The following is a 26,888-nucleotide window of genomic DNA, read 5'->3' on the forward strand; positions in this document are numbered from 1 at the left end:
ACTAACACACACACACAGATCTCTCCTGATTGTGAATGTGTTTGTGTCATTTCAGGTGGAAGAGGATCGTTCAAAGCTCAGACAGCTGAGTGACAGCAGAGCTCAGGTGACACACACACACACACACACACACACACACACACACACACACACACACACATAATCATTTAGGTACTCAGGACGTCCTGTAGTGTTTGTAGCTGAACTGACGTGTGCGTGTGCGTGTGCGTGTGCGTGTGCATGTGCAGTCCACAGACACCACAGAAGACGAGCGGCTGCGACTCAGGGTGAAGGAGCTGGAGGAGCAGGTGAGTCCCAGGTGTCACTGATTGTTTGATTATTTCACATAGATATAAGATATAACATATAAAAGATATAAGATATAACATATAAAAGATAAAAGATATAACATATAAAAGATATAACATATAAAAGATATAAGATATAACATATAAAAGATAAAAGATATAACATATAACATATAAAAGATATAACATATAAAAGATAAAAGATATAACATATAGGGGCGGTGCGTGGCGCAGTGGGTAGAGCGGCCGCCCCATGTAGAGGCTACAGTCCTCGCCGCAGGCGTCCCCGGTTCGAATCCCACGTCGGGCAGACCTTTCCTGCGTGTCATTCCCCCTCTCTCTGCCTCCCCATTTCCTGTCTATCTCTACTGTCATCACTATCAAATAAAGGCAAAAAGCCGAAAAAATATACTTAAAAAAAAAAAAAAAAAAGATATAACATATAAAATCCAAAACAATATGAAGGGGAAATGCCAAAAAAAGCATTCTCCGACTACAGTTCTAAGCATACATAATAAATAAAAACATGGTTTAACATGATTTAACATTGTACAATGCAATACAAAAAGCTTGATAAACATAAGAAATATAAAATAATCCCAGTTTAGACAGGCAGACCATGTGGAAAGTATTGACTGGTTAGCAGGAGAGACTTTAGTGCTCTGAGTCCTAAATTGTTGTAAAGATAAATCAAAAAAATGTGCAGGTAATAAATTCCATATTCTAGGCCGACAATAAAGTAACAGAACTGTGATTGAGAGGTACAGCAATATTGGGTTCTAAGGTGGCAAGAGTTACGTGTGGAATAGGTGTGAAATTGATAGTTGTATGCAAATATATAATGAAAAGATGGTGTCACTGATGATGCTGATGATGTCACTGTGATGTCACTGTGATGTCACTGTGCTCTCCTGTCTCTCTTTACTTTACTTTATTTGTTTATTTAGTCGGGACAGTGCATATTAATGGACAGTGAGTACTAGAGTACCACAGTAAATACACCGGATTTAACACATGTGCTAAATTACATCCGTATAGTCCCCAAAACAATACAACAATTAACATAAAAAGTCCATAAAGACAGAGGACCGGTAGATAACAGGAAAAAATACATTTACATAGTTACAGGGTTAGACATGATTCTTTAAATTGTAAAAAAATATATATATATAATCTGTATAGCTGCATAGCTGCGATTAACATGATTCATTGAAATATAAAAATATAAATATATACAGTTACGATTAACATGATTCATTTAAATATAAAAATGTAAATCTATACAGTTGCGATTGACATGATTCATTGAAATATAAAAATGTAAATCTATACAGTTGTGCTTGACATGATTCGTTGAATTATAAAAAAAATATATATATATATATCTATACAATTGCAATTGACATGATTCATTGAAATATAATTAAGCAATATATCACTCCAGGCCGTGGTCTATGCTCATTCTACCACTCTAAGGGGCGTTGTTCCCCCTTAGAGTGGTAGAATGAGCATAGACCACGGCCTGGAGTGATATATTGCTTTTATAAAACGGTTACCAATAATGACAATATGAAAGAGGAATACGCAATCAATTTCATGTAGTTTTCTTCCAGCAGAATAAAAAGCTGTTCCCAGCTGTCCAGATGTTAGCTCCAAGTAGCTCTGTCACTGCTCAGTCCCCTCTACCATTGTTAACCCTCTGGAGGTGAAAGTTCACCTTCAACATGTCAATTACACTACTTTACTACATTTTTTAACATCGTAAAAACACTGACTGTCTTTGGCTACCGACTGCGACAGTCCGTTGTCATGGATACATGACAACAACTTCCATTCATACCAGCCATACGTGCCTGATAGTCCAGTAATTTTAGGCCAAAAAAGGGGTCAACGTTAAACAAATTGCAACAGAAGCAAACTCAACTGATTTTGTACCCTCAGCATGTCCTGAGTGAGGGAAAAAAAGCCCCGAAGAATCCCATTAGGGGAAAGTTTCGAAAAACACCCAAACATGTCCCATTTATACGCATATAAAAAAAAAATTTCACGTGTATAGGGTAAAATTTTTAACCTTTAGATATCTCCATGAAAATTACTGAGTTGATTACTTACATTAAGACAAACAAAAAATGTATTACAAGTTTTTTGAAATTCTTTGTTAACATGAGCATATTTGCATAAATGTGTGTAAATTTGCATAAATTCCACCGTTTTTACGGCACATGTATATATGAAGTTGCTGTGGTGGTACCGGCATGAAAACTGGAATGAGTTGACTCCATCGGTCAACCGACACGTTGACCACTTTAAATTTCAAGATGACTGCAACGACAGCCACATCCTTAGTAGAGCAGGTATGACATGAGCCAACAGTGCATAATCCAATTACGTATAGCTAATTTGCATACATACAGCACCTGATCTAAACATTGAGTGTTGGTGAAGGGGTAGGTGAAAATGTCTTGTTCAATCTTGTTAACATATAATATGTTAACAAGATTGAACAGGACATTTTTTAACTGTAATATGATATTACAGTTAAAAAATGAATGGAACCAATTTAGGCCCATGAGCATTAATAGAGACGGAGCATGTCATACCTGCTCTACTAAGGATGTGGCTGTCTTGAAAAATTGCAGTCATCTTGAAATTTAAAGTGGTCAACTTGTCGGTTGACCGATGGAGTCAACTCATTCCAATTTTCATGCCGGTACCACCACAGCACCTTTATATATACATGTGCCGTCAAAACGGTGGAATTTATGCAAATGTATACAGATTTATGCAAATTTGCTCATGTTAACAAAGAATTTCAAAAAACTTGTAATACATTTTTTGTTTGTCTTAATGTAAGTAATCAACTCAGTAATTTTCATGGAGATATCTAAAGGTAAAAATTTTACCCTATTCACGTGCAAATTTTTTTTTATATGCGTATAAATGGGATATGTTTGGGTGTTTTTCGAAACTTTCCCCTAATGGGATTCTTCGGGGCTTTTTTTCCCTCACTCAGGACATGCTGAGGATACAAAATCAGTTGACTTTGCTTCTGTTGCAATTTGTTCAACCTTTTCTCATAAAATGACTGGACTATGAGGCGGAGTGATAGCTTACGCTGTGATAAGGCTTTAGAATAGTAGCCGTGGTATACGCTCATTATACCACGGCTAACAACCAATCAGATTGCTGGATGTAACCTTTCCGTTTTATAAAAATATATATATCTATACAGATGTGGCTGACATGGTTCGTTGAGTTGTAAAAATATATATCTATATAGTTGTCATTGACATCCTCTCTCTCTCAGGTGAACCAGCTCCAGATCTCATTGGCCGTGGATCAGCAGCAGAGGGCGGAGTTCATCGAGCAGTCGTCCCGGAACAGCCAATGGCTGCTCTCTCTGAGACACGACCTCAGCGACTCGCTGGCCGCCGTCACGCGCCGTCCAATCCCGTCCGTCCTGGAGTCTGAGGCGCAGCGATTGGACCGAAGCCTGAGGGAGGAGGAGCTTAGGATGTCCCTTTAGCCAATCGTAACAGCCGACAGATGAAAACTCTCCTGAAGACCAAAGACTTTAAACCTCAACGGGCTTTAAGACAATCACCTGAACTGTTACTATGGAAACGGCTTGATTATTCAGAGCCATGTTTTAGCAAATGTTTTAAAAAGCTGCCCTCTGATTGGCTGATGGCAGCAGACGAGGTCATGTGACAAATTACTGATCAGTTATTTATTCTGTTGTACTTTGCTTTCTTGTGTGAGTCTGACCCCTGAGCCGAGACACACTACATTACCCATGATGCCTCAGTCTGAGCTCAGTCTGGCTCAGGTGAAGGCCAGAGGTCAACTGTGTGTTTGTGTGATGTTAAATAAAGTTTTTTATACCATAATGAGGTTGTTTTTCATGTTATTGTCTGCAGCTGTTCCGTCGTCATTTTTCACCGCCCACAGACTGTGTATCAGGGGTCGCCAACCTTTGTTTGATATTTTCTTGTCAATGATTGTGCCACTACAATAAAACAATGTGACACAAAATACAAAAACAACATAACAGGGATTTTATAAAAATCCCAGTTATGTTGTTTTTATATGGATAGATAAAATCATTTAATCTATAGCCCTGTAGCAACCAAAAACTTACCAACGGCCAATAACGTAATAACTTTTTGCCGAAAATGTAATAAGTTATTACATTATTGGCTGGTTATCACATTATTGGCCTAGTATTAAAAAACCCTTTGAAAATGTATGATAATGTATTATTACGTTATCTGCACCAGTTATAACATTTTCAAATGGTTTTTTAATACTAGGCCAATAACGTGATAACCAGCCAATAATGTAATAACTTATTACATTTTCGGCAAAAAGTTATTACATTATTGGCACGTTATTACACTATTGGCTTTATTACATTTAAAATGGCCAAAATTATTAAGTTATTGGCAGTTATTACGTTTTTGGTTGCTACAAGAGGTTTTGTACATTCACAAGAACTTGCAGGAAATATAGAAACAGACCCGACTTCTAACTGAGACTCTGTTTTATTTACTCAAACCTGGAGCCAGAACCGAAGTCTGGTTGAGACTCGGCTTTTATTCTCAAACACAAGATGGTTGTGGTTTCAGTATCCGACCCAACACTTTAACATGTGGACTCGAGGAGTTGGGACATTGAACCCCTCAGTGGCCCCTTTGGGTCGTGAGTGGACAGTCTTCTCTACTGCCTGTTACAGGGATCTCAGGGATCTTCAAACTTTCTCAGATTCCTCAAACTACACATCTGCATCCAATCGCAGTGCTTGCTTCCTGACCAACCGACGGCAGGTTGTCACGGTGGGTCAGGTCCACTCATCCACTCTGTCGCTCAGCACGGGCTCCCCCCAGGGCTGCGTGCTGAGCCCCCTCCTGTACACCCTTTACACCTCGGACTGTACTCCAAAACACCCCACAAATTCCATCATCAAGTTCGCCGATGATACTACGGTGGTCGGCCTGATCACGGGGGGTGACGAGACAGCCTACAGGCAGGAGATTGAGTCACTGGCGGAGTGGTGCACCAGAAACAACCTGGTGCTTAACAGCACTAAGACCAAAGAGATGGTCATCGATTTCAGGAGGAGGAGAGGGGACCATGCCCCAATTACCATCAACGGGGAGGGTGTGGAGAGAGTGGCCTCCTTAAAGTTCCTGGGGACACACATCCAGGAGGACCTCAGCTGGTCATCCAACACCTCAGCACTGCTTAAAAAGGTGCAGCAGAGACTCCACTTCCTACAGGTGCTCCTTAGGAACCACCTTGAGGAGAAACTGCTGGTGTCATTCTACAGAGCCACCATTGAATCTGTGTTGTTGTACTGTGTGACTGTGTGGTTTGCTTCCTGTTCAGCTGCAGGAAAGAAGGCTCTGCAGAGGGTAACCAGGACTGCAGAAAAGATCATTGGCTGCTCTCTCCCCCCGTTGGAGGACATTGCCAGCTCCCGGTGCCTGAGCAGAGCTCGAAAAATATCTGCGGACACCTCCCACCCTGGTCAGCATCTGTTCAACCTGCTGCCGTCAGGCAGACGCTTCAGGTCCCTGAGGAGCAGAACTAACAGGCTAAAGAACAGTTTCTATCCGTGGGCTGTCAGAACTCTGAACCCGTCACTGAGCGAGTCTGTTCCTCATGGATCACACTGGGCACGAGGGCTCACTTGGAGCCAACGTCGGGCTGATTAGGCCAGATAGTGCACTCTAAGAGTGCTATTGATGTGTTGTGTTTTATTGTTTTATTTAAATTGTGTACATTTTCGTACCTTATGTTTTTATCTATTTATGCGCGTTCACTGGTGGCAATAATTTCGTCATGCCTTGTATGATGACAATAAAGATATCTAATCTTGAAGTTCAATCACATGACTGGCCAATAGAAAACTGAAAACAATCAGCAGCTTTAAGTTGGTTCAGTTTAAATTCTGGATCAGTTCTGATGGAGCTCTCTTCTCCACGACAACAGTGCCTGAGGATTATGGGTACTGTAGTACTTCTATAAACCTGTGGAGTCTGTTGTTTAGTGGCTTTTCAGTGACACTGGTCCAGACTGGACTGGACTCACAGAGCTGAGGCCTCAGACAGGATCACAAAGTTTTGTTTTGTCGCCCTGACTGTCACAAAGATTTTGTTGATGTTTTTTGTCTTTGTTTTCTCTGTAGCTTGTGAATCTGCTCTGAGTCTCTCCAGTGTGTTGTAACAACACAATAAAGTTGTCACACACACATACACACCCCCTCACTTTGTTGTTTCACATGTGGTGTTCCTCTGGGAGCTGCATCGGCCCGTTAGCTGCTGCTGCTGCCTCTGAGCCTTTCACACCTGAGTCACATGAGCCCGTGACTGCAATCAGAGGTGTGAACAGGCCTCAGCATAAACAACATGATGCAACCAGGTTGTTAGATACGAGTCATTCATTAACAAGGACTCTGTGTTTTTCTCTTTGTTATAATCTTTAAACAGCTATGATGATGTAAGTTCAACCTGAACATATTCCCTCTGTGAAAACCGTTCAGATACTTGTGGTTTGGTTTAATGTTGTCGTCATCCTGCAGCTGCTGTCTGAACTTTACAGTTGCAGTCCCTCAGACCTCTGACCTCTCCAGCAGTAACTTATTCTGCACTTGGTCCAGTGGTTTTATTGTCGGTGTCCAGTCATGGTTGTGTTGGTGTTGGTGGTGTTTCCCAATCAAGAGATTGACAAGATCGTCAATCATCAATCAAACGAACCAAGCAGTGTCAGCAAATAAGCAGCAGATCTAACTATTCGATGAATTCTGGGGGAAGTCAGGTGTGACTTGGTTGATGCAAGCAACCGGATAAACCCCAGGAGACACTTCAGAGTCTTCTTCACATCAAGACTCCCACTGACGGTGAACGCTTATCCAGTATTCACAGAATCATAGTTGCATCTAAAGGTCTTGTTCTGTGTCATTCTTCCAGAGACATTGCACAATGGCATGATGAGCCACACCAAAGAGGAAGTCGGGGTAGCTCCAACAGAGGTAACACAGTGGAAGAGGCAGAGACACTCCTAACAGAGGAAACCTGGAGGCCTCTGAGCCTGTACGAAATCGTATTAACCCAGTTTAAAAGCGTCCACTTGGACAAGGCAAAACCCTCTACTTCCCACCATTACAGACAAATGGCACATCTGACGCACAGAACCCAGCAGAACTGGGCCACATATTAAACCCAAACCTCAACCAGTAGCCCACCTGGTAATGGACAGGACATGAAGGTCACCAACATGTTCTGGATATACAACAGAGAGGAGAAAGGCAGTGCTACTGGACAATCACCAGTGATCAACCTGACCTAAAAACCTAAATGAAAGGTGCCATAAAGACTCCTAGGAAGGCACCCATACAGTATGTAACCCAGATCTGCAGTGGATTCAACAAGAGTTACCCATAAACATCATGAAGTTTTTGACCTTAAAATTAATGTTTCTAAACGCATCAAAGTGGTAGAAAAACAGATTACAGGATGAATCGTGGTGCTGCTTAAGCCTGAGCGGGGTCGCGTCGGCTGAAACGGCTGTAACTTTTCTGCGCGTAGGAACACGGCGCCACCGTTTTATTTAATGTGGACCCCAGGAAGAATAGTCTTCATCTCTATGAAGACTAATGGGGATCCAGAGGATGTTGTTATGATGCTATGTAAAGCCCTTTGTGACAAATTGTTTGTAAAAAGGGGCTATACAAATAAAATTGAATTGCCTTGCCTTGCCCCTTCTGAGGCCTGACGCCAGATGGTTTGCTAGAATTTCTCCTAAGCTTACCAGAAGTCTTCCTTCATAGCCTCCCCGAACTTCTTCCAGACCTAAGTCTTTGCTTCCACAACCACCTGAGCTGCAGTACGATTGGCCTGCCGGTGCCCATCAGCTGCCTTAGGAGTTCCACTGGCCAACCAGACTCAATAGGACTCCTTCTTCAGCTAGACGGCATCCCTTACTTCTGGTGGCCACCGCCGGGTTTGGGGGCATGGCAGGCACCTGAGACCTTACGGCTACAGTGGAGAACATGGTCCACTCGGACTCAATGTTCCCAGCCTTCCTCGGGATCTGGTTGAAGCTCTCCTTGAGGTGGGAGTTGAAGACCTCGCTGACAGAGGGTTCTGCCAGACATTCCTAACAGACCCTCACGATACGTTTGGGTCTGACAAGTCTGTCCAGCTGTCTCCACCTCCAGCGGCTCCAACTCACCACCATGTGGTGATCAGTTGACAGCTCAGCCCCTCCCTTCATCTGAGTGTTTAAAGGGATAGTTCACCCTAGAATGATATTTCGCTCATTATCTACTCACCCTCATGTTGACTAAGGGCTGGAAGAAGTTTCAGAGTCCACCGTCCCTTCTCTGAGTTACAGGGGGTCTTGGAGTAGCAGTGCATGTCCATATAATGGTTGCAAAGGGACACCAGAGCTCTTCGTAAAAAAACACACACCAAAAAACATCCAAATACCTCCATGATGCTCGTATGTAATGTCCGTCTTGTGCTGAAGCCCCAAATTGCGTAATTGTCCCGAAAAAAATTAAATAAGTCTATATTTTAAGCTTGTTTGTAGCGGAAGCTTCTCGAAGCTCCTCTTCCTGGTCCGTCCAAATCTCGCGTGATTCGCAGTAACCGCACTGACGCCGGCGCAAATCACGCGAGATTTGGACGGACCAGGAAGAGGAGCTTCGAGAAGCTTCCGCTACAAACAAGCTTAAAATATAGACTTATTTAATTTTTTTCGGGACAATTATGCAATTTGGGGCTTCAGCACAAGACGGACATTACATACGAGCATCATGGAGGTATTTGGATGTTTTTTTGTGTGTGTTTTTTTACGAAGAGCTCTGGTGTCCCTTTGCAACCGTTATATGGACATGCACTGCTACTCCAAGACCCCCTGTAACTCAGAGAAGGGACGGTGGACTCTGAAACTTCTTCCAGCCCTTAGTCAACATGAGGGTGAGTAGATAATGAGCGAAATATCATTCTAGGGTGAACTATCCCTTTAAGTCATGCGGCCAAAGGTCAGATGACACGACCACAAATCATTGACTTCTGGCTTGCGGTGTCCTGGTGCCACATGCACTGGTGGACACCCTTATGCTCTAACATGGTGTTTGTTATGGACAAACTGTGACCAACACAGAAGTCCAACATGGGTGGACGAACTAGATGTAACAGACGATCTCAGCCACTGAAGGTGTTGAGGACTGAGGATGAGCTGGGTGATCGTATGCTTACACAGATTGGTATGAATCCAACTGGATACTTCCAGGATTAGATACCAGCAGTGAAGTGTGGAAGGAAACTGAGTTTTCCTGAATATACTGGATAACTTTGATAGGGACAGTTGTCTGGCTGGATGATGGACATGCAGAGAAAAAGAAGAGACCGAGTGATTTGATGTGGAAGTCTCAGTCAGGATGGCGGGGGTGAATACATGAGAGGATCAAACTTTGGACGAATGAAAAGTTTGATTCACAGAGTGAAGGAGGAGGGAGAGGAGATAAAGGAGCAGTCAGACAGAGCTGTGGTCACTCAGCTCCTCTCATGATGGAAGAGGCTGAGCTCTGCTTCCCACAGCTCCTCAACACCTCCTGCAGGAGGCCACCACCTCCTCACTCTGAGGCTCTGCTGGTTTACGTCCTGCTCTTCTTCATCTCTGTGCTCACTGCTGCTCTCAACCTGCTGCTCATCATCTCCATCTCCCACTTCAGGTGCCCACACTGTGCTCACTCACTGTTGAACCATGTTGTCTAAATCCACAGCTTGAGTTGTTGTTTCTGACGTTCTTGTTGAAAATGTTCAAATTTGACTGGTTTGTTCCCACAGAGACAGAGAACAAATCATTTAACTTATCAACTGTCTCCCTGTTTTTACAGCTTCTGTTCTGTAAGTTTAGGGTCTGACATAGCGTGGGACCTTTGAGTTTCACATTTTTTTTCTATGCATTCATGCTTCCATGTTGTCTGAGGAACTTCCTGTTTTCTCTTGTGTAACATCCAGACATTTGTTTTGACACAGGTTCAGTGAGGCTGAAGGAAAAACCACAGGGTTCAGGTTGATTCTGCCTCAGTGTGATGAACCTGATCCAGTGGCCTTTTACTCTTTTTACCCATGTGTTTAGTTTATTCTCAGCTGCTGGTTTTGTTATGACTTTGTTGCCGTTCTGTTGTTTCAGGCAGCTGCACTCTCCCACCAACTTCATCCTCCTCTCTCTGGCGGTCTCAGACTTCTTCGTGGGCCTCCTGGTGATCCCGGTTGAGACCCTTATGACAGGGACCTGCTGGGTCCTGGGAGACCTCATGTGTGCTCTGTACTTTCTCCTGCCTTACACCCTCATCTCTGCCTCTGTGGGGAGCATGGTGCTGATATCGGTGGACCGCTACGTGGCGATCTGTGACCCCCTGCGTTACCCCACCAGGGTCACTGTGAGGGTGGTGACTGCTGCTGTGTGTCTGTGCTGGCTCTGCTCTGCTGTCTACAGCGTTGCCATCATGTATGATCACCTGAAACAACCAGGCAGATATAATCCCTGTCAGGGAGAGTGTGTGGTAAACGTGGCAGGAGATGTGGACCTCGCTGTGGCCTTCGTCATCCCCATCGCCATCATCACAGTTCTGTATGTCAGAGTGTTTGCAGTGGCGGTGTCTCAGGCTCGAGCCATGCGCACCGTCACCATCGGGTACTCGATGACCGTGACAGCAAAGAGGTCTGAGCTGAAGGCGGCCCGGACTCTGGGGGTTCTGGTAGCTGTGTTTCTGATCTGTTACTCTCCGTACTACTGTCTGACTATGTCAGGTGGAAACATCCTGGTGGGTTCTTCCACCGAGGTCTTCATGAGCTGCCTGATGTATTTTAACTCCTGTCTGAACCCGCTCCTCTACGCCCTGTTCTACCCCTGGTTCAGAAAAGCTGTGAGACTCATTGTAACTCTTCAGATCCTGCAGCCTGGATCCTGTGACGCCAACGTCCTGTAGAGACTCTGAGACCCTCTCTCTGTTCTTGGACTAAACTTAATATTACATGATGTATTCAAGTGCAGGTGGAAGGCCTCTGGACTGTGTCCACCTGCAGCTGAATCTGGTAGTCTTATTGATCCAGTACTGTAACTGCACTGTAATTGATCCAGAAATGTAATGATTTGTTATCAGTCTAGTACTGTTACTACACATTTATCAATCTGGTCCTGTAACTGTTCTCTTAAACAATGTAAATGTGCAGTAATTCAACCAGCTGCACATGTGAGAATATGATTTCTGTACTTGGAGGAAGATTCATGACTGAAAAATCCACAGAAGAAACATAAAGTTTGATGGCAGGCAAGGCAAGGCAAGGCAAGGCAATTTTATTTGTATAGCCCGTTTTTACAAACGGTTTGTCTCAAAGGGCATCCGAGGTCATCAGGTGTTTTCTAAATCGTAGCCTTTCAGAGTGTCTGAAGTCTGTCTAAGATCCGGCTGCTTGTGTGAACTGAGCTCAGACATCAGCAGCTGTGTCTCTTTCAAATAACATTTCTGTGCAGGAAAGATGTTTCTTTGGAATAAATGTTGTTTATGTGTCACATGTTCAAACAGTTCAACCTTAGTGGAGGCCTCAGTCACTGTGAGACCAGAGATCAGATTAAACAGTCAAATATTATAAGAACCAAATAAACAAATAAACCCTAAAAAAAATACATGAGTCTACATCCCACATGGATCTATATGAATTAGGCTGCAGTTAATGTTAAAGTCTCAATATGGCCACGTGTAATATTCAAATCACTGGAGATGAGTCATAACGTACATGAAGACACCGGCCTATGAAACATCTTCTCCAGATGTTACAGTCAAAATGAATAATTACAATCAGACTACAGTCCTGACTCATGTCAGAAAATACCAAAATTACAACAAGAATTTCTATATATGTACACACATTTTGCATATCATTCAGCCCCGATACAAATCTAGTGATGATCGCTGAGGTGACATGATGTTTATAGTGCACCAAAGAAATAATAATCTTTCACCTGTGGTTACATGCACCAAACCTGGTAGATTATTTATCTCTCTAGAGCCATTAATTTGAAAAATCCCATGAGATACTTGAATATTTAAAATGCCAGCAATATTTCCAGCACAGAGTTTCAACCTCAGGACAGATTTCAATGATATAAGGTCTTTACACAGTGGGACATGACAGGCTTGTCAGCCAAGACAGCCCCACAACATGAGACTTGAGGTTCTCAGGGCGGATCTCATCCACCCACGGTGCCTTGCCACTGATGAGCTTCTGAACTTCTGAACTGGATTCAGAGCCAGCAGTCATGCCAGCATTGAGTCAGGGACCTCTGTGCATAGGATACCAGTAGGTACCTGTAGGGATGAGACTACCTTTGTGGGTAGCCTCATCCCTACCGGGCATCCAACACAACCCGGAAATACAGTACCAGCATCAAGACTGGAACTGCATTAGGTTACCTTGGTGGGTACCTCCAGGGATGGGGCTACCCTTGTGGGTAGCTCCATCCCTGTGGAGCTCGACTTTGGTCCTTTCTTCTTCTTCGCAACTTAATTGCACTGATCAATAAGCACTTTGTGATATCCTATGTACTTGAATACTCCACACTTTATGTAAAACTCATGTATTTGATTACTTATTTATTGCACTCGAATACTTCATTCCTTTAATTACTTAGAAACATCTTAGCGCACTTCAGGTAGGCTTTTAAAACTGTCATGTTGTTATGTACTTATGTAGGATTACTAATTGCCATGTTTGTCGTAACCGTTTGTCTGTCAAATTGCTATTGCCATGTTTGTCTCTACAGGACTACAGATGGAAATTAGCGGCTCCGCTAAATCTGGTGCAGCCATCTTTTTATTGTCTCAATAACTAATGTCACTGCACACTGTCCTTTTTAAATAAATAAATAAATTCTGAACTACCTCAGTGACTTGAGCTTGTGATGGATGAATCAACCTCTGGGTGCTCAGCCTCTGCTTCCTCTATTGAAGGTGTGTCAGTGGGGCTGAGGAGATCCTTGAAGTATTCCTACCACCGCCCGACAATATCCCCAGTTGAAGTCAACAGCTCCCCGCCTCCACTGTAAATAGTGTTGGCAGAGAACAGCTTGCATGACCCAGTCTTCCATCCATTACTCCCATTAAGCTGGCCTGCTCTCCCTGCCTTTCCTACCCACCAGAAGCTGCCTTCATCAGCTCTTGTTAAAGGGACAACGAGGAGTGTCTATTTGGTTATAAAAAAGTCTCACGTTAATGTGGATGAATCTACGTTACCACTTGTTAATGGGCCCATTTTCGATAAATATATCGTTTTGTGTCTATCGTTATTTTATTATTATTAGTGGTGGTGGAAATGCTGGGCGAGCTGACCAGCGTTTCTTTACTTTCGGTTTCATGGCGAGTCATGAGAATAACGCCGCCGAATCTCCGTTTATGGTGGGAACTACGACGGTATGTGATCGTCTTCAAACCTCTGACTGAATTCTTGATGAATGAAAACATGAGTCCGTCTTGCGCCGGTCAAAGAAATTCACGGTGCGCGCGGAGGCTAATAAATGTAGTGTGAAAACACTTTGTTTTTCCAAAACTCCTCGTTGTCCCTTTAACCATTTCCATGTCTTCCCATATTATGTTTTGTAAACTGTTTTCTTGACTGTATACAACATCTATTGCACATCTACCTGTTCTGGGTGAGGGATCCCTCCTCTGTTGCTTCTCCAATTTTTTTCCTGTCAAAAGGCAGGGCTTCTTTTGGAAGTCGATGTGTCTAAGGGCAGAGGATGTTGGTATGATGCTGTGTAAAGCCCTTTGTGACAAATTGTTTTTAAAAACGGGCCATACAAATAAATTTGAATTGCCTTGCCCCTTCTGAGGCCTGACGCCAGATGGTTTGCTAGAATTTTTTTTAAGCTTACCAGAAGTCTTTCTTCATAGCCTCCCCAAACTTCTTCCAGACCTGAGTCTTTGCTTCTGCAACTACCTGAGCTGCAGTACAATTGGCCTGCTGCTGCCCATCAGCTGCCTCAGGAGTTCCACTGGCCAGCCAGGCTTGATAGGACTCCTTGTTTGTTTGTTTATTATACGGATCCCCATTAGCTGCGGAAAAGCCACAGCTATTCTTCATGGGGTCCTTCTTCAGCTCGACGGCATCCCTTACTTCCGGTGTCCACCACCGGGTTCGGGGGATGCTGCCATGGCAGGCACCTGAGACCTTACTGCTACAGTGGCGAACATGGTCCACTCAGACTCAATGTTCCCAGCCTTCCTCGGGATCTGGTTGAAGCTCTCCTTGAGGTGAGAGTTGAAGACCTCCCTGACAGAGGGTTCTGCCAGACATTCCTAACAGACCTTCACGATACGTTTGGGTCTGCCAAATCTGTCCAGCTTTCTCCACCACCAGCGGCTCCAACTCACCACCAGGTGGTGATCAGTTGACAGCTCAGCCCCTCCCTTCATCTGAGTGTTTAAGTCATGCGGCCAAAGGTCAGATGACAAGACCACAAATCATTGACTTCTGGCTTGCGGTGTCCTGGTGCCACATGCACTGGTGGACACCCTTATGCTCGAACATGGTGTTTGTTATGGACAAACTGTGACCAACACAGAAGTCCAACATGGGTAGACGAACTAGATGTAACAGACAATCTCAGCCACTGAAGGTGTTGAGGACTGAGGATGAGCTGGGTGATCGTATGCTTACACAGATTGGTATGAATCCAATTGGATACTTCCAGAATTAGATACCAGCAGTGAAGTGTGGAAGGAAATTTAGTTTTCCTGAATATACTGGATAACTTTGATAGGGACAGTTGTCTGGCTGGATGATGGACATGCAGAGAAAAAGAAGAGACTGAGTGATTTGATGTGGAAGTCTCAGTCAGGATGGCGGGGGTGAATACATGAGAGGATCAAACTTTGGACGAATGAAAAGTTTGATTCACAGAGTGAAGGAGGAGGGAGAGGAGATAAAGGAGCAGTCAGACAGAGCTGTGGTCACTCAGCTCCTCTCATGATGCAAGAGGCTGAGCTCTGCTTCCCACAGCTCCTCAACACCTCCTGCAGGAGGCCACCACCTCCTCACTCTGAGGCTCTGCTGGTTTACGTCCTGCTCTTCTTCATCTCTGTGCTCACTGCTGCTCTCAACCTGCTGCTCATCATCTCCATCTCCCACTTCAGGTGACCACACTGTGCTCACTCACTGTTGAACCATGTTGTCAAAATCCACAGCTTGAGTTGTTTGGTTTCTTATATTATTCTTGAAAATGCTCAAATGTCACTGGTTTGTTCCCACAGAGCGAGAGAACAAATCATTTAACTTATCAACTGTCTCCCTGTTTGTACAGCATTTGTTCTGTAACTTTAGGGTCTGTCACAGTGTGGGAACAGTTCACACTTTTCTTCTTTGCATTCATGCTCCCATGTTGTCTGAGGAACTTCCTGTTTTCTCTTGTGTAACATCCAGACATTTGTTTTGACACAGGTTTAGTGAGGCTGAAGGAAAAACACAAGGGTTCAGGTTGATTCTGCTTCAGTGTGATGAACCTGATCCAGTGGCCTTTTACTCTTTTTACTTGTGTTTAGTTTATTCTAAACTGCTGGTTTTGTTATGACTTTGTTGCTGTTTTGTGTTTTTAGGCAGCTTCACTCCCCCACCAACTTCATCCTCCTCTCTCTGGCGGTCTCAGACTTCTTCGTGGGCCTCCTGGTGATCCCGGTTGAGACCCTCATGATGGGGACCTGCTGGGTTCTGGGAGACCTCATGTGTGCTCTGTACTTTCTCCTGCCTTACACCGTCATCTCTGCCTCTGTGGGGAGCATGGTGCTGATATCGGTGGACCGCTACGTGGCGATCTGTGACCCCCTGCGTTACCCCACCAGGGTCACTGTGAGGGTGGTGACTGCTGCTGTGTGTCTCTGCTGGCTCTGCTCTGTTGTCTACAGCGTTGCCATCATGCATGATGAACTGAAACAACCGGGCAGGTCAAATCCCTGTCACGGAGAGTGTGTGGTGAGCGTGGCAGGAGATGTGGACCTTGTTGTTGCCTTCGTCATCCCCATCGCCATCATCACAGTTCTGTATGTCAGAGTGTTTGCAGTGGCGGTGTCTCAGGCTCGAGCCATGCGCACCGTCACCGTCGGGTACTCGATGACCGTGACAGCAAAGAGGTCTGAGCTGAAGGCGGCCCGGACTCTGGGGGTTCTGATAGCTGTGTTTCTGATCTGTTACTCTTCGTACTACTGTCTGACTATGTCTGGTGGAAACATCCTGGTGGGTTCTTCAACTGAGACCTTCATGAGCTTTGTGTTGTATTTTAACTCCTGTCTGAACCCGCTCCTCTACGCCCTGTTCTACCCCTGGTTCAGAAAAGCTGTGAGACTCATTGTAACTCTTCAGATCCTGCAGCCTGGATCCTGTGACGCCAACGTCCTGTAGAGACTCTGAGACCCTCTCTCTGTTCTTGCACTAAACTTAATATTACATGATGTGTTCAGGTGCAGGTGGAAGGCCTCTGGACTGTGTCCACCTGCATCTGAATCTGGTAGTCTTATTGATCCAGTACTGTAACTGCACTGTAATCGATCCAGAAATGTAATGATTTGTTATCAGTCTAGTACTGTTACTACACATTTATCAATTTGGTCCTGTAACTGTTCTCATAAACATCGGAAACTTGCAATAATTCAACCTGAATCCAATGCACATGTGAGAATATGATTTCTGTACTTGGAGGCTGATTCATGACTGAAAAATCCACAGAAGAAACAGAAAGTTTGATGCTCCGAGGTCATCAGGTGTTTTCTAAATCGTAGCCTTTCAGAGTGTCTGAAGTCTGTCTAAGATCCGGCTGCTTGTGTGAACTGAGCTCAGACATCAGCAGCTGTGTCTCTTTCAAATAACATTTCTGTGCAGGAAAGATGTTTTTTTGGAATAAATGTTGTTTATGTGTCACATGTTCAAACAGTTCAACCTTAGTGGAGGCCTCAGTCACTGTGAGACCAGAGATCAGATTAAACAGTCAAATATTATAAGAACCAAATAAACAAATAAACCCTAAAAAAAATACATGAGTCTACATCCCACATGGATCTATATGAATTAGGCTGCAGTTAATGTTAAAGTCTCAATATGGCCACGTGTAATATTCAAATCACTGGAGATGAGTCATAACGTACATGAAGACACCGGCCTATGAAACATCTTCTCCAGATGTTACAGTCAAAATGAATAATTACTATCAGACTACAGTCCTGACTCATGTCAGAAAATACCAAAATTACAACAAGAATTTCTATATATGTACACACATTTTGCATATCATTCAGCCCTGATACAAATCTAGTGATGATCGCTGAGGTGACATGATATTTATAGCGCACCAAAGTAATAATAATCTTTCACCTGTGGTTACATGCACCAAACCTGGTAGATTATTTATCTCTCTGGAGCCATTAATTTGAAAAATCCCATGTGACACTTAAATATTTAAAATGCCAGCAATATTTCCAGCACAGAGTTTCACCCTCAGGACAGATTTCAATGATATAAGGTCTTTACACAGTGGGACATGACAGGCTTGTCGGCCAAGACAGCCCCACAACATGAGACTTGAGGTACTCAGGGCGGATCTCATCCACCCACGGTGCCTTGCCACTGATGAGCTTCTGAACTACCTCAGTGACTTGAGCTTGTGATGGATGAATCAACCTCTGGGTGCTCAGCCTCTGCTTCCTCTATTGAAGGTGTGTCAGTGGGGCTGAGGAGATCCTTGAAGTATTCCTACCACCGCCCGACAATATCCCCAGTCAAAGTCAACAGCTCCCCAGCTCCCCGGCGGCACGGTGGCACAGTGGTTAGCACTGTTGCCTCACAGCAAGAAGGTCTCCGGTTTCCCCCACCACTAAAAAACATGTCGGCTAGGTTAATCCTCCAGTCAGCGCCCCTGACCAAAGGCACTGGCTCATAATCTGGAGTTGGTCCCCGGGCGCTGCACCGCGGCTGCCCACTGCTCCTCAGGGATGGGTTAAATGCAGAGAAAGAATTTCACTGTAATAGCTGTATATGTGACTAATAAAGTACCCTTACCCCCTTACCCTTACCCGCCTCCACTGTAAATAGTAAATAGTGGCAAATTGCCTTGCCTTGCCCCTTCTGAGGCCTGACGCCAGATGGTTTGCTACAATTTATTTTAAGCTTACCAGAAGTCTTCCTTCATGGCCTCCCCAAACTTCTTCCAGACCTGAGTCTTTGCTTCCATAACCACCTGAGCTGCAGTACGATTGGCCTGCCGGTGCCCATCAGCTGCCTCAGGAGTGACACTGGCCAGCCAGGCTTGATAGGACTCCTTCTTCAGCTCGACGGCATCCCTTACTTCTGGTGTCCACCACCGGGTTCGGGGGATGCTGCCATGGCAGGCACCTGAGACCTTACTGCTATAGTGGAGAACATGGGCCACTCGGACTCAATGTCCCCAGCCTCCCTTGGGATCTGGTTGAAGCTCTCCTTGAGGTGAGAGTTGAAGACCTCGCTGACAGACAGTTCTGCCAGACATTCCTAACAGACCTTCACGATACGTTTGGGTCTGCCAAGTCTGTCCAGCTTTCTCCACTGTCAGTGTAACCAACGTCAATCTGGCCCTCTACGTTGTGTTTCTCGGTACGAACCCTGGTCTCCTGCACAGCAGGCGACGATGCAAACCGTTTTGCCAAGAACTCAGTGAGCGTTTGGCAGCCAGTTTGCGCGTCCTTTTTTTTGGTGAGTGAGTGCAACTCCGTTACACCAGCGGCTCCAACTCACCACCATGTGGTGATCAGTTGACAGCTCAGCCCCTCCCTTAATCTGAGTGTTTAAGTCATGCGGCCAACGGTCAGATGACACGACCACAAATCATTGACATCTGTCCTGCGGTGTCCTGGTGCAACATGCTCTGGTGGACACCCTTATGCTCGAACATGGTGTTTGTTATGGACAAACTGTGACCAACACAGAAGTCCAACATGGGTGGACAAACTAGATGTAACAGACGCGAAAGTAGGTCGATCTTAGCCACTAAAAGTGTGGAGGACTGAGGATGGGGCCTCTTTGACTGACAGCTGGGTCATGGTATGCTCTTCACAGATTGGTATAAATCCAGCTGGATACTTCCAGGACTAGAGACCAGCAGTGAAGTGTGGTAGAAAATTGATCCTGAATATACTGGGCAACTTTGATAGGGACAGTTGTCTGACTGGATGATGGACATGCAGAGAAAAAGAAGAGACTGAGTGATTTGATGTGGAAGTCTCAGTCAGGATGGCGGGGGTGAATACATGAGAGGATCAAACTTTTGACGAATAAAAAGTTTGATTCACAGAGTGAAGGAGGAGGGAGAGGAGATAAAGGAGCAGTCAGACAGAGCTGTGGTCACTCAGCTCCTCTCATGATGGAAGAGGCTGAGCTCTGCTTCCCACAGCTCCTCAACACCTCCTGCAGGAGGCCACCACCTCCTCACTCTGAGGCTCTGCTGGTTTACGTCCTGCTCTTCTTCATCTCTGTGCTCACTGCTGCTCTCAACCTGCTGCTCATCATCTCCATCTCCCACTTCAGGTGCCCACACTGTGCTCACTCACTGTTGAACCATGTTGTCTAAATCCACAGCTTGAGTTGTTTGGTTTCTGATATTATTGTTGAAAATGCTCAAATGTCACTGGTTTGTTCCCACAGAGAGCGAGAGAACAAAAATTTTAACTTACCAACTGTCTCCCTGTTTGTACAGCTTCTGTTCTGTAACTTTAGGGTCCGTCACAGTGTGGGAACTTTGAGTTTCATCGTTTTCTTCTTTGCATTCATGCTCCGATGTTGTCTGAGGAACTTCCTGTTTTCTTGTGTAACATCCAGACATTTGTTTTGACACAGGTTCAGTGAGGCTGATTCAGGTTGTTTCTGCCTCAGTGTGATGAACCTGATCCAGTGTCCTTTTACTCTTTTTACCCATGTGTTTAGTTTATTCTAAGCTGCTGGTTTTGTTATGACCTTGTTGCCATTCTGTGTTTTTAGGCAGCTGCACTCTCCCACCAACTTCATCCTCCTCTCTCTGGCGGTCTCAGACTTCTTCGTGGGCCTCCTGGGGATCCCGGTTGAGACCCTCATGACGGGGACCTGCTGGGTTCTGGGAGACCTCATGTGTGCTCTGTACTTTGTCCTAGCTTATACCATTGTCTCTGCCTCCGTGGGGAGCATGGTGCTGATATCGGTGGACCGCTACGTGGCGATCTGTGACCCCCTGCGTTACCCCACCAGGGTCACTGTGAGGGTGGTGACTGCTGCTGTGTGTCTCTGCTGGCTCTGCTCTGTCGTCTACAGCGTTGCCATCATGTATGATGAACTGAACCAACCAGGCAGGTCAAATCCCTGTCAGGGAGAGTGTGTGGCAAACGTGGCAGGAGATGTGGACCTTGTTGTCGCCTTCGTCATCCCCATCGCCATCATCACAGTTCTGTATGTCAGAGTGTTTGCAGTGGCGGTGTCTCAGGCTCGAGCCATGCGCACCGTGACCGTCGGGTACTCGATGACCGTGACAGCAAAGAGGTCTGAGCTGAAGGCGGCCCGGACTCTGGGGGTTCTGATAGCTGTGTTTCTGATCTGTTACTCTCCGTATTATTGTCTGAATATGTCGGGTGGAAACATCCTGGTTGGTTCTTCAACTGAGACCTTCATGAGCTTTGTGTTGTATTTTAACTCCTGTCTGAACCCGCTCCTCTACGCCCTGTTCTACCCCTGGTTCAGAAAAGCTGTGAGACTCATTGTAACTCTTCAGATCCTGCAGCCTGGATCTTGTGACGCCAACGTCCTGTAGAGACTCTGAGACCCTCTCTCTGTTCTTAAATCTAATGTTACATGATGTGTTCACATGCAGGTGGAAGGCCTCTGGACTGTGTCCACATGCAGCTGAATCTGGTAGTCTTGTTGATCCAGTACTGTAACTGCACTGTAATCGATCCAGAAATGTAATGATTTGTTATCAGTCTAGTACTGTTACTACACATTTATCAGTCTGGTCCTGTAACTGTTCTTTTAAACAATGGAAACTTGCAGTAATTCAACCAGCTGCACATGTGAGAATATGATTTCTGTATGTGGAGGCTGATTCATGACTGAAAAATCTACAGAAGAAGAAACAGAAAGCTTGACTGAGGTCATCAGGTGTTTTCTGTATCATAGCCTCTCAAAATGTCAGAAGTCTGTCTAAGATCCGGCTGCTTGTGTGAACTGAGCTCAGACATTTGCAGCTGTGTCTTTTTCAGATAGTATTTCTGTGCACCAACAATGTTTCTTTAGATTAAATGTTGTTTTTGTGTCACATGTTGAAACATTTCAGCCTGAATTGAGGCTCCAGTTACTGTGAGAACAACTAAATAAATAAACCTTAAAATACATGTAGTGAAACCATGAGTCTACATCCCATGTAAAATATGGATATATATGAATTAAGGCTGAACAATTAATGTTGAAGCCTGAATATGGCCATTTGTAATATTCAAATCACTGGAAATTAGTGACAATGTACAAGAATACACACACGCTTACAGTCAAAATGAACAATTACAATCAGACTAAAGTCAGAAAATATCAAAATAATAAGAATATCCATCCATCCATCCATCCATCCATCCACACACACACACACACACACACACACACACACACACACACACACACACACACACACACACAGGTGGCCTGATGTTTATAGTGCACCATAGTGTTAATAATCTTTCACCAGTGGATACAAGCACCAAAACTGGTGGGTTATTTATCGCTCTGGGGCCATTAATCTGAAAAACCACCCGCAAGACAAATTACAATGATATAAGGTCTTCACACAGTGGGGACGTGACAAATTACAGTTTTTCTCAGTCGCTTTGGTGCTATTCTCAGATCAGAATGAAAGTTCTCATAACTATTAGTTCAACCTCCACAACATGTAGTCATTTGTCCACATCATAGTAGCAGTTTCTCCTTCCTCTGAACAAATTGCAAATGCTTTTGGACATGTATCAGTTGCTCTCATACAATTCTCTGCTGTTTTACAACATTATCATTTGTTTATGTCATGTCAGTCAACTATACTTTTGAACGCTGAATAGTCTTTCCCTATAAAAACTAATAGTCCTCATTTCATTGCTTGAGTCATTACATACAAAATTGTTGAACTAGTTTTAAAAATCTGTCAAACTAATTTTAAATGTTGGGAGAAGCACTGTGAATTCAATTATTCAATCATTTACAGTAAGGAACAACAGGCATGTATGGTATTGGACAGTAATTCAGCACTAAACAATCTGCACTGCTGTCATTGTGTCAGGCATTACTGTAAGATACAGTGGGACAAGAACTTTTTTATTTATTATTTATTTATTTACACTTAGACTCACAGCTTCACTAGAGAACACATTTACTGTATTGTAATGTATTACAGCAACCACAGTAAAGATTTCCCATCTTTACAGTACGGTACTGTACTACAGCATTTTACAAGTAGGAAGCACTTTGACAGTATTGTACACTACAGTAATAATGGTTGATGCAGTACATGTACTGTACTGTAATTTTACTCTGCATCACATAGGATTACAAGACAACCTCATAGAGCTGGAAGAGACTGAGCCCTTTTTACTCTGCTACAAGAACAAGACATGTGTGCAATGGTGATTACAAACAATGGCATAAGGTTGAAAGAGATACAATGTAAGGATGGCATTACTGTATCTTTGGGAATATTGAATCTGTTTCAATCGCTACAATTGACAGAGTGATGTAGATGAAAATGTGACTGGAACGTCTGGATGTGCAGGAATGATTTACAGTACTCTGTAGGTTCAGTTACTATATGTACTGCAACATTGTTTACGTAAAGTTGTACCCAAAGAGTGTTTCTTACAGTATGTTTGTTGTAGATGACTGTAGTGTATTTTTCCTTTGCACAACGCTGTGAACAAATCAGAACTGCAAAGAGCATATGCAGTAGAAATGTGAAACATACATATTCAGTATCTCCACTAAATACAGTAATGTGTAACTTTACTGTAGTTTTCACATGGCTGTACAAGTAGTGTATAGTGCTGTCTTGAGCATTTTCAGGTAGTATCATCACTTTGTGCATTGGAAAATACTTAGTGTTACATTAGTGTCCTAATGAAAACATGACAAAGCCATTTGACTGTCTTGTTCATAAACGATGGTGTCAGGACTTCTCATTTTGACGACACTGACAGTTTCATTGACATGAGTACTTGCTTTTGAGGGATGGACTATCCATTTTGAGCAAGTGACGCGCTTTTGCAGGTCATCCACTAGGTTTTGCAGTTTGCAATAATTGTTCTGAGAAATGCACTAACTGTTGTGCAAATGTTAACTCTTTGACTGCCAGCCATTCTCACAGCAGCTTCCTCCAGCTTGCCAGGCATTTTCCAGCTTTTTGACTGATTTCCGTAGACCCACCATATATTATGTACTGTTACTACATACACATTCAACCCATCAAAGGAAAGATGAGGGTCTCTAGTTTCCAGCAAAAAAACCTGTTTGTTTCTATCTTGTTCCAGTCTTGTGAAATTGGCGGTTGAATATAGGTCAGTTTAGCCCAAAATGCCATTTTGGCACCAAAATCTTGAGAAAAAGAGGTTTTTGTGTCAGCTGTCATTTTCAGGTGAACCAGTACAATTGGCTCCTTTATATTTTGCTTTAGTGATGCCTCAGCATCTGTACAGTTGTTCTCTTGTAAACAACAACTAAATCAACACTGACAAATGACTTTTGATGACAAAAGACAAAATATTTAGCTACTGACATTTTTTTTTTTTTTTTTTTTTTTTTTTTTTTCTAGAATGCGCTTCAACTGGGAGCAGCAAAGTCTGGTAGCTCTGAGTTTCTTACTCTGTTTTTGTTGTATTTTATCATATTTTTTCAATTACTGATGGATATTTCTTCTGTGAAGAGAAGGGTTTTCTCAAGTGAAGAGCTTTTTTCGTTGAAGTGGAGAAAATCTGGGGTGTATCACACTATTCCGGCTGAGTTGAAGAGGCGTTTTCGTGGTTGCCGTGCTGGTGCAGGTTTAAAGGCAAGGAAGTGGAGATACAAGCCCATTCTGCCGTCTGTCATCATGGGGAATGTCAACTCTCTGACCAACAAGAGTGATGAGCTGGAGATATTGGTGAAGACTCAGAAAGTTTACCGTGAGTGCAGCCTGATGTGTTTTACTGAGACCTGGTTGAATCAAAACATCACTGACTCCATTGTGGATGTACCTGGCTTCACTCTCATACGGTCAGACAGAGATGCTAAGGCAAGTGGCAAGAAAAAAGGAGGAGGTCTGGCCTTATTTGTGAACCAGAGATGGTGTAATCCTGCACATATTACTGTCAAAGAGAAGATGTGTTGTCCAGATATTGAATTATTGGCTGTTGGAATGCGGCCATATTATGTACCAAGAGAATTCAGTCATATCATAACAATACTTGTGTACATCCCTCCCAAGGCAACAGCTGATGTTCCATGTGAAATACTGCATGAAATGGTTGCTAGGATACAGACAAAACATCCTGAGGCACTTATTATAATATCAGGTGACTTCAACCATGTTATCCTCTCCTCCCACCTGACTGGATTCACACAGTTTGTTAAATGTGCTACCAGAAAAAACAAAACCCTTGACTTGCTGTATGCCAATGTAAAAGAAGCTTACAGAGCCACTGCCTTGCCACCACTGGGCAGGTCAGATCACAACCTGGTTTGTCTGCAGACCTGTTACAAACCCTGTGTGCAGAGGGAACCTGCAACTACACTCACAGTAAGGAAGTGGACACCTGAGGCTACTGAGGCTCTGAGGGACTGCTTTGAGTCTACAGACTGGAATGTTCTGCTACACTCGCAGACACCTAACAACACATCCACTGACATTGATGAGATGGCAGAGTGTGTCACTGACTATATAAACTTCTGCAGGGATGTGGTGTTGCCGGTCAGAACAGTTCGTTGCTTCACTAACAATAAACCGTGGATCACAAGTGACATAAAAAGCTTCCTAAATAAGAAGAAGGAGGCTTTTAAGATTGGTGACTCAGTCTTGATTAAGACAGCACAGCAGGAACTGAAAGTGAGACTAAGGCAAGCAAAGAGAGACTACAAGAAAAAGCTGGAGAGCAAACTACAAAATAATAACATCAGGGAGGTCTGGAGAGGAATGAGGACCATCACTGGATACAAGGAGAGAAATAGGCAGCCTGAGGGAGATGTTGACCTGGCAAATGAGTTTAACCAGTTTTACAACAGGTTTAACATAGCCTCTTCTCCCTCACCATCACCACTTGGCGGTCCTGCTCCATCTGGCGGTCCTGTTTCCGGCGGTCCTGCTCTACCTGGCGGTCCTGCTCCATCCGGCGGTCCTGCTTCCGGCGGTCCTGCTCCTCCTGGCGGTCCTGCTCCATCAGGCGGTCCTGCTTCCGGCGGTCCTGCTCCTCCTGGCGGTCCTGCTTCCAGCAGTCCTGCTCCTCCTGTCGGTCCTGCTTCCGGCGGTCCTGCTCCTCCTGGCGGTCCTGCTCTACCTGGTGGTTCTGCTCCTCCTGGCGGTCCTGCTCCTCCTGGCGGTCCTGCTCTACCTGGCGGTACTGCTCCTCCTGGCGGTCCTGCTCTACCTGGCGGTCCTGCTCTACCTGGCGGTCCTGCTCCACCTGGCGGTCCTGCTCTACCTGGCGGTCCTGCTCCTCCTGGCGGTCCTGCTCCATCCGGCGGTCCTGCTTCCGGTGGTCCTGCTCCTCCTGGCGGTCCTGCTCCATCCGGCGGTCCTGCTCCTCCTGGCGGTCCTGCTCCATCCGGTGGTCCTGCTCCTCCTGGCGGTCCTGCTCCATCCGGTGGTCCTGCTCCAGTCGGCGGTCCTGCTCCTCCTGGCGGTCCTGTTTCCAGCGGTCCTGCTTCCAGCGGTCCTGCTCCATCCGGTGGTCCTTCTCCAGCCGGCGGTCCTGCTCCTCCTGGAGGTCCTGCTCCATCCGGTGGTCCTGCTCCAGTCGGCGGTCCTGCTCCTCCTGGCGGTCCTGTTTCCGGCGGTCCTGCTTCCAGCGGTCCTGCTCCATCCGGTGGTCCTTCTCCAGCCGGCGGTCCTGCTCTACCTGGCGGTCCTGCTTCCGGTGGTCCTGCTCCTCCTGGCGGTCCTGCTCCATCCGGTGGTCCAGCTCCAGCCAGCGGTCCTGCTCCACCTGGCAGTCCTGCTTCCGGCGGTCCTGCTCCTCCTGTCGGTCCTGCTCCATCCGGCGGTCCTGCTTCCGGTGGTCCTGCTCCTCCTGGCGGTCCTGCTCCACCTGGCGGTCCTGCTCCATATGGCGGTGACACTCTACTCTCCCTGGAGGAAGTGTCGGCAGAACTGAGGAGACTGCGTCCTGGCAAGTCGGCTGGCCCTGATGGTGTTTCAGCTAGACTCCTTAAGGACTGTGCTGCCCAGCTGGCTGTGCCTCTCCGTACCATCTTCAACCTGAGCCTGCAGTCATGTAGGATCCCTCTTCTCTGGAAGACCTCG

At 44.9% G+C, this 26,888-nt stretch overlaps 4 protein-coding genes across 5 annotated transcripts in view; all 4 read left to right on the forward strand.

Moving 5' to 3' along the window:
• Positions 1 to 4,196, forward strand: part of LOC146965701 (uncharacterized) — a 59,504-nt gene extending 55,308 nt beyond the window's left edge. The window contains exons 31-33 of the mRNA XM_085765095.1: positions 56 to 106; positions 249 to 308; positions 3,616 to 4,196. Coding sequence (XP_085621221.1) covers positions 56 to 106; positions 249 to 308; positions 3,616 to 3,834 — 330 coding nt within the window. The 3' untranslated portion in view covers positions 3,835 to 4,196. The remainder of the gene's footprint in view (positions 1 to 55; positions 107 to 248; positions 309 to 3,615) is intronic.
• A 5,568-nt stretch (positions 4,197 to 9,764) lies between these two features.
• On the forward strand, positions 9,765 to 11,368 carry LOC146965702 (trace amine-associated receptor 7e-like). Its single transcript, XM_085764883.1, has 2 exons — positions 9,765 to 10,050; positions 10,515 to 11,368. Exons 1-2 carry the CDS (start codon positions 9,884 to 9,886, stop codon positions 11,311 to 11,313), a joined length of 966 nt encoding a protein of 321 aa, XP_085621009.1. The 5' UTR covers positions 9,765 to 9,883; the 3' UTR covers positions 11,314 to 11,368.
• A 3,987-nt stretch (positions 11,369 to 15,355) lies between these two features.
• Positions 15,356 to 16,777, forward strand: LOC146965703 (trace amine-associated receptor 7e-like). The gene is made up of 2 exons (XM_085765336.1): positions 15,356 to 15,519; positions 15,979 to 16,777. Exons 1-2 carry the CDS (start codon positions 15,356 to 15,358, stop codon positions 16,775 to 16,777), a joined length of 963 nt encoding a protein of 320 aa, XP_085621462.1.
• A 2,910-nt stretch (positions 16,778 to 19,687) lies between these two features.
• Positions 19,688 to 21,176, forward strand: LOC146965704 (trace amine-associated receptor 7e-like). Of its 2 annotated transcripts, none has more exons than XM_085765390.1 (2): positions 19,688 to 19,927; positions 20,378 to 21,176. In XM_085765390.1, the coding sequence occupies exons 1-2, from the start codon at positions 19,761 to 19,763 to the stop codon at positions 21,174 to 21,176; spliced, it is 966 nt and encodes a 321-aa protein (XP_085621516.1). In that variant the 5' UTR covers positions 19,688 to 19,760. The 2 variants fall into 2 exon arrangements, with proteins under 2 accessions (XP_085621516.1, XP_085621517.1); XM_085765391.1 differs by having other exon boundaries at positions 19,780 to 19,838.
• The last annotated feature ends 5,712 nt before the right edge of the window (positions 21,177 to 26,888 follow it).

The sequence above is a fragment of the Trachurus japonicus genome, chromosome 21 (genome assembly GCF_045865225.1).
Source record: "Trachurus japonicus isolate A0001 chromosome 21, Traja_1.0".
In the NCBI taxonomy this organism is placed as follows: Eukaryota; Metazoa; Chordata; class Actinopteri; order Carangiformes; family Carangidae; genus Trachurus; species Trachurus japonicus.

Coding starts and splice junctions, on each gene's coding strand:
- LOC146965702 (XM_085764883.1), top strand. CDS start 9,884: ATGATGGAAGAGGCTGAGCTCTGCTTCCCACAGCTCCTCAACACCTCC. Junction 10,051..10,514: donor ATCTCCATCTCCCACTTCAG/GTGCCCACACTG, acceptor CTGTTGTTTCAG/GCAGCTGCACTCTCCCACCA.
- LOC146965703 (XM_085765336.1), top strand. CDS start 15,356: ATGCAAGAGGCTGAGCTCTGCTTCCCACAGCTCCTCAACACCTCCTGC. Junction 15,520..15,978: donor ATCTCCATCTCCCACTTCAG/GTGACCACACTG, acceptor TTGTGTTTTTAG/GCAGCTTCACTCCCCCACCA.
- LOC146965704 (XM_085765390.1), top strand. CDS start 19,761: ATGATGGAAGAGGCTGAGCTCTGCTTCCCACAGCTCCTCAACACCTCC. Junction 19,928..20,377: donor ATCTCCATCTCCCACTTCAG/GTGCCCACACTG, acceptor CTGTGTTTTTAG/GCAGCTGCACTCTCCCACCA.